At 67.0% G+C, this 10,394-nt stretch overlaps 3 protein-coding genes across 3 annotated transcripts; 2 read left to right on the top strand and 1 right to left on the bottom strand.

Annotated features, from left to right (window-relative positions):
• Positions 1 to 435: 435 nt before the first annotated feature.
• PFL1_03510 (uncharacterized protein) lies at positions 436 to 3,810 on the bottom strand (the record flags this gene model as incomplete). Its single annotated transcript, XM_007881026.1, has 7 exons — positions 436 to 1,179; positions 1,320 to 1,495; positions 1,583 to 1,607; positions 1,729 to 1,837; positions 1,991 to 2,516; positions 2,671 to 3,518; positions 3,650 to 3,810. 7 exons carry the CDS (start codon positions 3,808 to 3,810, stop codon positions 436 to 438), a joined length of 2,589 nt encoding a protein of 862 aa, XP_007879217.1.
• Positions 3,811 to 4,726: 916 nt separating this feature from the next.
• On the top strand, positions 4,727 to 6,046 carry PFL1_03509 (uncharacterized protein; the record flags this gene model as incomplete). Its single annotated transcript, XM_007881025.1, has 4 exons — positions 4,727 to 4,890; positions 5,088 to 5,220; positions 5,336 to 5,538; positions 5,698 to 6,046. 4 exons carry the CDS (start codon positions 4,727 to 4,729, stop codon positions 6,044 to 6,046), a joined length of 849 nt encoding a protein of 282 aa, XP_007879216.1.
• A 1,084-nt stretch (positions 6,047 to 7,130) lies between these two features.
• PFL1_03508 (uncharacterized protein) lies at positions 7,131 to 8,699 on the top strand (the record flags this gene model as incomplete). The annotated part of the gene is made up of 2 exons (XM_007881024.1): positions 7,131 to 7,300; positions 7,427 to 8,699. 2 exons carry the CDS (start codon positions 7,131 to 7,133, stop codon positions 8,697 to 8,699), a joined length of 1,443 nt encoding a protein of 480 aa, XP_007879215.1.
• Positions 8,700 to 10,394: the final 1,695 nt, after the last annotated feature.

The following is a 10,394-nucleotide window of genomic DNA, read 5'->3' as shown; positions in this document are numbered from 1 at the left end:
CAGGATTTTACCTGCCAGCAATGGTGCCTTGCTGGGCCAAAAACAGCTGGCAGGGGTCCAGTACCTCGGCTAAAACTCTAATCTTGTATTTGCGATTTTTTGGATTTGGTAGCCATCCAGCTACCCAGGCGGCTGGCCCACCCGTCAGGGTCCAGCCAGGGTCCACCGGACAGCCAACACATCCCAATCCACATTCTGCCTTCTAGATGGAAGGCAGGCTCAGATTGCAAAAGTGCCTGAAAATTCCACGGGAAATTGCTCACCCCGCACGGGCAAGCAGGGTGGCAGGACATTGGTCTCTGCAGTGGGTCTGGGCTAGAAATACATGCTGATTGTCCGCGCGGCAAAATGGTTTGTAGTGTACAGACGGCGGGGGATGCTTTTTCGTGTCGCGCCGGGCCAAGGGAGCGGGCGCAAGGCCGGGTCAAGGCGACGTCAATGGAAGAAGCGGGGTATCAAGTGCATCTCGTCGCCCGGCGAGGTGTTAGCTGGAAGCGCCCCGCCGGGAACAGCGGCGGCTGCGGCGGGTGTGGCGGCGTGGACAGTGGTGACCTGGTCCGACATCTGGGGCCACTGATCAAAGATCGAAAGGGTCTCGTCGAGGAGATGCCAGGGAAGCTCGTCGGCGTCGCCGGCGCCGGGCGCTCCCGTGCCGACGCCCGTCGCGAATGCGGGAAAGGCGGTGGAGAACGAGGAAAAGCCGTGGGCCGCCGCGGCCTGGTCCGGGCCGGTCATCGCCGTGGTCTGGCCGTTGGCACCCGCCCCTGCGCTGGCTGCGCCTGTCGTGGGCGGCTGGTGGTCGGTTGCCCCGAGCTCGTGGCGAACGGCGGTAGCGACGAGCTGCATGACGCGCAAGAGCTTGTCGCGCAGCCTACCCTCGCGGTGGGGTACCGGCTCGTCTGTGACGGCGGCGTCGGCCCATGCCGCAAAGCAGAGCTCGGCCTCGGTCAGCGACCTTCGGATCTTTCCGGCGCAGAGGCAGTCGAGGGCGGCGAGGAGCGTCGCGACAGTGATGGCGTTGAAGCCGATCATGTGACTGTCGAGCAGGGCGAGGTGGTGGCGCTGGAAGCAGTGGAGCAGCGCATCGGCTCGGTGCATGAGCTCCGGCAGCGACGGCCCCCACAGAGGTCGCTGCCGACGGTCGTGCCTCTGTTCCTCGGCGTAGCGCCACAGATTGAACTGAGACACGGACCGCGACCGCGGGCGCGGGCGCGGGCGCGGGCAGGGGCAGGGTTAAGGGTAGCTGCGTCAGCGTCGACGGCCGGGACCGAACCTGGCCAGCACCACCGCTTTCGGCTCCGGCGCGTGGATCGGCTCACCTCGGTCAAGAGCAGCAGCAGCCGTGCAAAGACGGCGCAGGGCGGCAGCGTCTCGAGGGCTTCGTGCGCCGACTCGTTGGCCTTGGCGTTCCAGTACTGCATGCGGGCGACGACTTGGTCCGGAACCGCCTCACGCGGGTGCTCTTCATCGGGCGATCCTCCGTTGATGGTGATGTCTGTACAGACGGGGAGCGGAGGCGCGGCGGCGGTGAGCGTTGGAGAGACAAGCAGCAGTGCCCGTCGGGCCGCCATTCGGCACTCACACAGCAGACGACTGACTTGTGCGATCTGGGTGCGAGGTGAGGCGGGACGGGACGGGGCGCGGAGGGATCAGGGACTCATTGAGGTCAGCTGGGCGAGCGGCTGCGTGCGACGAGCTTGGAGCGGCAGGGCATCAGCGTCCCCTCACATCGTAGATGGAGTCGAACGACCCGAACGGCGCGCCATATCCGCTCGCGGCATCTTCGAGGGCAAGCTCAGAAGCAATGGTTGGAGGCTGACCGAAGCCTGCAGCGTGGCTGTGGTGGGCAGATGGAGACGGGTCAGGGCGAAAAAGGTGCGAAGCACGGGTGCACGGAGGTTGGGTCGTCAGTGGCTGGTCGAGCCGCGACAAGCCGCGTTGACGTGCTCCCTTGGCGCGCCGCCCCTGCGCTTGCGTCTTGGTCACTCACAAGGCGTCGACGAGGATGCAGCACTTCCACGCGCGCTCTCGGGCGTCGCCGCCGCTGATGACGGGCGAGAGGGCGCTGAGGTGCTTGTGGCGGTGGAAGCCGAGGTCGAGGGCCATGCGGAAGGCGGCGCCGGCGTACATCCACAGCAGGCTGTGCGCCTCGGTGCTCGACTCGGAGAGGAGCTCGGGGGTGAGCGAGAGAAGGAGAAGCGTCTGGATGTTTCGAAGAGAGGTGCGCAGGAGCAGCTGGAGGCCCTCGCCGGCCCGGAGGCGGTCGCGCAGGGCGTAGACGATGGCGCGTCGCTCGTCGAGTGGACGGGAGCGGGAGAGGGAGCTGATGGCGCAGATGACGAGCGCGAGGAGCGAGAGGGGCGGCGCGCCGCTGCGCTGCTTGAGCCAGATGTCGACGTCCGGATCCATCTGATCGAGCGAGGGCGCCTGCAGTGCGGCCAGCATCTCGGCCTGGGCGTCGTCGTCGGAAAGGACGGGAAAGACGGGCATAATGTTGGCGGCGAAGTGTGCAAAGACTTGGGCAAAAGACGAGGCGAGCGCGCGGGCGCGGGCGGGCAAGGTTGGGAGCAGTCAGCAGACGGCCCGGGTGAGTACGGCGCTCGCAGGACGAATCCAGACGATGCGGGCTGCTCAGGGCGTCGGATGGATTGGCCGCCGGCTGAGACTCACGCGAGCAGACGGCGGTGGCGAGGATCCTGGCCGAGACGCCGCGCTGCCTGGCCAAGTCGCGGTGGATCGAGGGCGAGGAGAGCGAGTCGTGGTCGTGGGCGGCGCGGGTAAGCTGGAGCGGAGGTCGAGCGAGGCCGGGCGGCCGACGCAGGCGGATGTGGGCCTGCCGCTGGTCCCAGTCGCGGAGGGCGGGACAGACCTCGCCTAGGCACCAAAAGACGTGCTGCGACATGGCGGTGAAGCCATTGTACCGGGTGTTGGAGTCGCGCGGCTCGGCCGTTTCGGGCGAGGCGTGGCTGGGCGACGACGAGGCGGCCGAGGCGTCCGTGTGGACGATGTGGTGGTGGTGGTGGTGGTGGTGCTGCTGCTGCTGCTGCTGCTGCGGGTGGGCATATTGGGGAGGGTGCGGCTGGTCGTGATGGCCGTGTTGTTGGCGATGTGGCTGATAGTTGTGCGGGTGTGGATAGGAGTCATGGTGCGGGTTGGGCTGGTGGTGGGAAGGCGGAGAGCGCGGGCGCATCCGGGGGACCCGATCTGGCTGCCATGGCGGGTCGGTCGAGGCGAGGTCGTGACGGTGGCCCTGCTGAACTGGGTGGCCGCCACTCGTCATGGCGGTCGAGGCGGACGATGCGGATGCCGGCGAGGTCGCCATCGTGGCACTGTTCGCTGGTGGGTCAGCAGCTGCGGACGCGGACGACGAGGGTGAGAGGGCGGAAGGCGGTGCGGCCGACGAGGCACTAGGGCGGGCACGGTGGCGGCCGCCGCGGCAGGGCAGTCGGTACCTCTGGCATCGCCTGCATGCTGCGATTGCAGCGTGGCGAGAATCCGAGGGCTGGTCAAACTCGCATCTGTGCGGCGTCGACGGTGGCTCCAGGTGGGACGGGAGGGTGTCAGTGCGATCGAGGCGGCGGCGGCGGCGAGAACCGATTGCCAGGGCGGACGTGAGAGCATAGGTGGGAAAGTGAGGAAGTTGGCTCACCTCTGCTTGCGATCCTTGCACTCGATGCAGGCCTGAAGCGTCCTCTGCCGGTCGCGCGGGCGCTGCGAACGTTGCGAAGGGGCAGCGGGCGTGGTGGTGGTGTTGGTGGCGGTGGCGGTGGCGGGGGTCGAAGAGTGGTTCAAGGATGAGGCGGCTGGCATGGGGCGGGGGAGAGGCGGGGGAGACGGGGAGAGGCGGTACGTGTTGCCAAGACAAGGCGCCGACGAGATTGAAGCCAGAGATGCCGCTAACGCCTACGCCTGGACGTGCGGGGGAGGGGGGTGGATAATGGGCTGAGGCTTGGGCTGGGATAGTGGAATCGACTGTTGGCCGACGAGGGGGGGTGGTGGTGGTTGGTGTTCTGGCGGATAGCGACCGAGGCTCGGGCGGCGACGGCAAAACGGCAAAGCGGCGGCGGGCGCACCTGGCCGGCGACGAGGCAGAGGCAGAGGCAGAGGCAGAGGCGAGGCAGGGCGAGGCGAGGCAGCGCGATTATGAGGCCACGAGGCGCCTGGCCGCCGAGTTGCCGCGATTACGCTACAGGATAGGTACCACCCCGGCGGCCCCCCCCCCCCTCTGCCGCTATCTCGCCGCGCGTACGTCTTCTTGTCCGCGACGGCGCTAGCCACGCACGCCACCGCTGCGCAGCGCGTCCCAGCGGTTCCCTTTTGTTCGCCTTCTCCCCCCGCGTCAACGACCCCGGCAACGACCCTCGCCGGTGCGGCATCCCTCGGACCTCTGCGGCGGCTCGAGCGATGCGGCAACCTGAGCGGGGACCATGGCAAGGAGAAGCGGGACCGAGCCCTCGTCCAGGATCCCCATCCTCGAGGATGAGGATGAGGATGAGGCCGGTCATGGCGCCGGCCTTGGGCCCCATTCCCTACCCTCGGCCGCCGCACCGCACTTGTATATAGCTCTTCGACGTCGTCGACGCCTGCAACGAGCGACCAGTTCAGCCCGCCACCACCGCACAGCTACCACTTCGCTCCCCTTGTCCGCTCTCCACGACGTCGTCCGTTCTGCCCTGGCCACCGCTTTGCTTCCACCGCCTGGATACCACCGAGTCCCGCTGCCACCATGATGCCCAGCCTCACGCCCGTGCCCAACCACCTCGCCCGCCGCCTGCGCAACGGCCAGCTCGGCACCGCCATCACCGCCCGCCTGGTCGACAAGATCGACATGGCCTCCCTCGCCTACGTCTCCGGCTGGCACTCGGTCCTCATCGACCTCGAGCATAGCGTGTAAGTCGCTCCACTCCGCGCCCCAATCGGGCGTCGAATCGTCGACCGTCGATCGTCGACCGTCGACCAGCAGCGAACCCATGCCAGGGACCAAGGCGGCCGGCGACTCGTCGAATCCAATCATGTCGCATTCTGCCATCCCGGGATGGGATCCTGATCGCCTCTGTCCCTCCCTCTCCCCCCGCCCAAACCGACAGCATCGGCCAGGAGGCCGCGATCCAGCTCACAAGGGCCTGCATCCTCGCCGGAATAGCCCCCGTCATCCGCGTGCCCCAGGGCGACGCCGCCTGGCTCGGTCGCGCCCTCGACGCGGGAGCACAGGGCGTCATTGTGAGTGCAGCGCGCCCCCACGTCGCTCTCGGACGCGGTCCTGGCCGGCGCCCTGACAGTCAGGACCGATCCTCACCCCTTGGCCTTGTCGCCGCTTTGCCATCTCTTCGGACAGGTCCCGCACGTCGACACGGCCGACGAGGCGAGGCGCATCGTCCAGCAGGCACGCCACTTTCCGCGCGGCCACCGCTCCTTCACCTACAGCTTCCCCTCGCTCCACCACCAGAACCTGCCCCCGCAACAAGCCTTCGACTACATCGACAGCGAGACGCTCGTCTTTTGCATGCTCGAGAGCCGCACCGCCATTGCCAATGCAGAGTGAGTCGAGTCGGAGTCGGGTCGAGTCGAGTCGCCGCGGGGCTGGAGAGAGCCTTTCGTGCAGCCGCCGCGGTCAGCCCGCCGACTGACCTCTCCCGACCCCTCTCTCCCGCCCGCCCGCTGCGTCCGCTTTTTGGCCGGCCTCTCTGTGGCCCGCAGGGAGATTGCCGCCGTCGAAGGCTTCGACGTGCTCCTGATCGGCTCGGCGGACCTGACGACCGACATGGGCATCAGCTGCCAGTTTGACCATCCCGACTACGACGCCGCAGTGCTGCGCGTCTGCGACGTGGCCAAGCGGCACGGCAAGATTGTCGGCCTGGGCGGCATCCAGGGCCGGCCGGACCTGCTCAAGCGCTACATTGACCACGGCGCCCGCTTCATCATGGGCGGCGCAGACTGGGGCATGCTCCTCGCCGCCTTCCAGAACCAGCAAAAGAGCCTCATGACGCTCCTCCCAGACCAGGATGAGGTCAAGGCCGCACCCCTCCAGCTGCCCGTCTCGCGCTAGCCGACACGCCCCGCTCGAGGGGTGCCTGGCATCCTTGTTGGTACTGTGTGTAGCTGCGGTGGCGCTCTTTTGCTATGGTCGACGAATGCATTGGTTGTTTCGGTCATCACGCTCCTCCGGTCGCCCTCGACCGTTCAACTCGTTCCCGCGCGCTTGTCTTTGGCTGGCTGGAAGGACAGACGACGTGACGGCATGGCGAGGTGGCCTCGACGCTCCCAAAGGGCTGGTCTGCTTGCCCGCTTGCTCGCCTGCTCGAGGAGGATGGCGGTGCCTGATTCGCTGAGAGGGGCGTGGCTAAACGAGACGAGACCCGCTCGGCGTCGTTTGCACGCTCCAAGGCTGCGGGCGGGGGGTCCGGCAGCGAAGCCGGCTGGCCACCCGCCGGCCAACTCGCCGTTGATGCCCTAGAGCAAATCAGGGGCCGACTCGCGCTGGCGCGGCAAAATGCCGTCCAGGTACTGTACTGTACATCCTGTACATACATGTAGATGGCCGAGGCACGGCCTGCAAAGGCAGCGCCGGATGTTGCGGCGCTGTGCATCGACCTGTTTTGGTCGTGTCGGGGCGTCCTAGCCTTTGTTATGCGCGCGCGGGACCCAAGCGCAACGGCATCGCGGCATCTCGGCGCGGTCATGCTACCCGTGCAAAGGCGGCTGCGGCGGCGGCGGCGAGGGCCGGCCAAAGAAGTGCCGCCGACCGACGTCTCGACGCCACGTACGGTCCACCGGTCCCCGCAGTCTGGGGTCAAGCAGCCTTCCGCATGGCCCTGGATTTTTATCTCTCTAGCGGAAAGCGGACGAGCGGTGGGTGGCCAGCAGCCATCGCCGTCAACGGCGCCATAGCGGAAGGGTCATGACAGTGCCCGCGGCGTCGTTGGGCCGGCGTGCCTGTCTATTATTATACAAGCGGCGTCAAGAGGCGGGGGGGGCAGCGACGGGTCGATGCTGACGACGAGCCTTGCTTTCGATCCACCACATCCCCGGACGCCCCTCTCCCCTCTCACACCAAGGTGCGCCATATCCTCGTCGTACACAAGGAATCCCAACACGGTCGACTCGTCCTACACCTCGCTCGCCGCTTCAACATGCCACCGATCGCCACAGCAGACCTCGCCGATCCGGCGGCCACCGCCCCGTTCGCAGCAAGCAAAGGGTCGTCGGCTTCGGCGCCGCCGTCATCCAAGGCTGCGCCCGACGAGGCCGCCGAGCGCTTCGACAACGTCTGGAGAGGCATGCCCACTCTCCCGCTCGACCCGTGAGTTACCCTGGCCGCTCTTTGTCAGAAGTCCCTTTGGCGTCCACTTGCCGGCTGCAAGCGTTACAGCTCTGCGTCTGACAAGCTGGTGTCGCTCTCCGTTGCCCTCTTCTCGGCGCCAAACAGGATGTTTCACCTCAACCAGCGCTTCGTCGCTGACCAGCATCCCGACAAGATCAACCTGGGAATCGGCGCGTACCGCGGCGAGGACGCTCGACCGTGGCCTCTGCCCAGCCTCCAGGGCGCACTCAGGGCTCTGACGGCGGGCGAATCGGGCAGCGACGACCCCGCGACGCTGCACGTCAGTCACGAGTATCTCGGCATGGATGGCCTGGTCCCCTTTACACGCGAGGCGGCCAAGCTCCTCTTTGGCCCGGACGAGGCGGCGACGCCGCTGCTCGCGTCGATGCAGACGACCGGAGGCTCGGGCGCCAACCACTTTGGCGCGTGCCTGATCCAGCGCTTTTACCGTGGCGCGCGCAACGAGCGGAACCAGGCCATCGTCTACCTGAGCAACCCGGGCTGGCCCAACCACCGCAAGATCTTTGAGGCGGCGGGCGCAGAGGTGCGCGAGTACGACTATTTCACCGACCGGCGCCGTCCGCGGCTCGAGCTGGCAACGATGCTCGAGCAGCTCGAGGCGGCGCCCGAGCAGAGCGTCGTGGTGCTGCACCCGTGCGGCCACAACCCGACCGGCTGGGACCCTAGCGAGGAGCAGTGGCAGCGCATCGCCGACGTCATGCTCCGGCGCCGCCTCTACGCCTTCTTCGACTCGGCCTACCAGGGCTTTGCGAGCGGCCAACTGGATCGGGACGCGTACGCGGTGCGGCTGTTTGCGCGGCTCGAGGTTCCGATGCTCGTGTGCCAGAGCTTTTCCAAGAACATGGGACTGTACGGCCAGCGGCTCGGTTGCATCCACGTCGCGTGCCACCGCAGCAGCAGCGGCGACGGCGATGCGGCGGCGTCGGCGACGCGCGACGCCGTCCAGTCGCAGCTGCGTTCCATCTCGCGCGAAGAGATTTCGACGCCGCCACGCTTCCCCGCCGACCTGGCGCACCTGGTCCTCACTCGGCCGGAGCTCAAGGAGCAATGGCACGCGGACATGGCCACGATGAGCGCGCGCATCCGACGTGTCCGCACCGAGCTGGTCCGCCTCCTCACCGAAGAGCTGCGCACGCCCGGCGACTGGACCCACATTGCGCTGCAGCGGGGCATGTTTGCCTACCTCCAGCTGAGCCCGGAGCAGTGCGCGCGGCTCGTCGAGGAAGGACACATCTACCTCACCCCGACGGGTCGCGCCAGCGTGTCGGGTCTCAACGACGCCAACGTGCGCCACCTTGCCGTGTGGATCGACAGGGTGGTCCGCGAGACGCCCGGCATCGATGCCGCCTCGTCCTGAACCAGACGTCTGTAGTTTGAGCCGAGTCCGTAAAGGCAAGCCGAGAGACCAATGGCAATCCGACAGCCTGACCAACGAGCGTTTCTGTGATCATAGCCACATTGTGGCTCGAGCCATTGTGCGTGCGCTGGTGCTGGAACCGTTCGTGCCCCGGCGCTCGGTCCGTGGCAAGCCTGACCTGGCTCAGAGGCGGAGGCAAAAGCCCGACCGCCGCCTGCGCCTGCTGTTTCTACTACTGTTAGGGAAGCGGGGGCCCTGCTGGTTACGCTTGCGCGCGCTGGGCGGGCATACGCCAGACGGGCGATCTAAGTTCGGTCCTCGAGGAGTTAGACTGGCTGGGACGGGACAAGCTACGTCCATCAGCGATGCCAGGCGTCATGCCGGATCGAGTCTGACATGTTGGTCGCACGTCGGAGGGGGCCCGTCCCGGTCCAGGAAGCGATAGAAAGCAAAGGGTTTGCGGGGCTCTCCATATTGACCTGGGGCCCCGAGGCGCATCACGCGACGAGCGACCGCCAAGCCGACGACGGCATCTTTCGACGAGCATCAAGGTCGATGACGAACCCACGTGGGGGCGCCCCGTCGTTATCCGGTGCCGCCAGGCGGTATGCAAGCTACGGCATCGCGGGGAGCGGCCTTCTTGCTGTATCCGCAGGGACGGGAAGACGAATAAATTACAGCAGCTAGAGTGGCGAGTACGTGCAAGCTGAGTGCAGGCGATAGCGCGGGGATCATGCGATGCGGGGGTGGCGGAGACAGGGCGAAGGTCGGCGCGGCAACGCGGCAAGGGAGGGCGGCAACGCGGGAGTGGATCCCGCCTCCGCTGGCGGCCTCTCATCTGTTTCTCTCGCCTGTCTGTATGTGGCCTTGGCCGACTCGCGCGGGGAGAAGACCGGGGCACTTTGACAGACAGAGAGGTTAGGGACGACCGAGGCTCCCAGCAGAGGCGGCCGCCATTGGCTCGTCGTAGCGGCCTTTCTCCCCACACTTTTCCCCCCCTCGTAGCCCGCCCGCCCCCTCTTCTCCCGCCACCGCCCCAGCATCGACCGACGCATCCAGGCGAGTACCGTACCTGACCTGGTCTGGCCGGTCGCACGATCCGGGCCGTCTGCCTGACCCCGCCTCATCTCCGTATCTACGTATCACGCCGCACCTGCAGACAGATACCTGGGCCGACTGCGAGCGCGCGCCCGCGGGCTACAGCACGGCGGTCCTCGAATCCTCGTTGCTCGTCCTCGCCTTGGCCGAGGACCCTTCGCTCCAGGTCAGGACCATCTCTGCCTTCCTGGGGTAATCGTTGGCTCCTCTCGTCACTCGCACCCTCAGTACTCTGCACCGCACTTTCCCCCAGGCGCACACCTGGCCCACGAGGGGCCCCGCTGCGGGCCCGTCGCCCTGCCGGGAGCATAGCGATAAGCGCCCACGCACGCGCACGCGCACACCACACCACACCTTCGACAACGTTATAACCCCACTCTCCTTGGACCACACCGACCATCTCCCTCCCCCCGTCTACCCCGTACAGACACACCCAAAACCTCCCCCTCGCCGCCGTCCCATCCACTCCGACCTTAGTCTTCCTCTTGCCTCGCCCTTGCGCCGCCCCGTGCTTCGGTGTCCCACCCAGCCAGACCCGTCGCCCGTCCGCTCCCGGTAGCCCCTCTCAGCTCCCCTTGAGCTTCCACTTCCGCATCA

This window comes from Pseudozyma flocculosa (assembly GCF_000417875.1).
Source record: "Pseudozyma flocculosa PF-1 unplaced genomic scaffold scaffold00010, whole genome shotgun sequence".
In the NCBI taxonomy this organism is placed as follows: Eukaryota; Fungi; Basidiomycota; class Ustilaginomycetes; order Ustilaginales; family Ustilaginaceae; genus Pseudozyma; species Pseudozyma flocculosa.
This window is presented reverse-complemented; position numbering and strand designations above follow the sequence as displayed.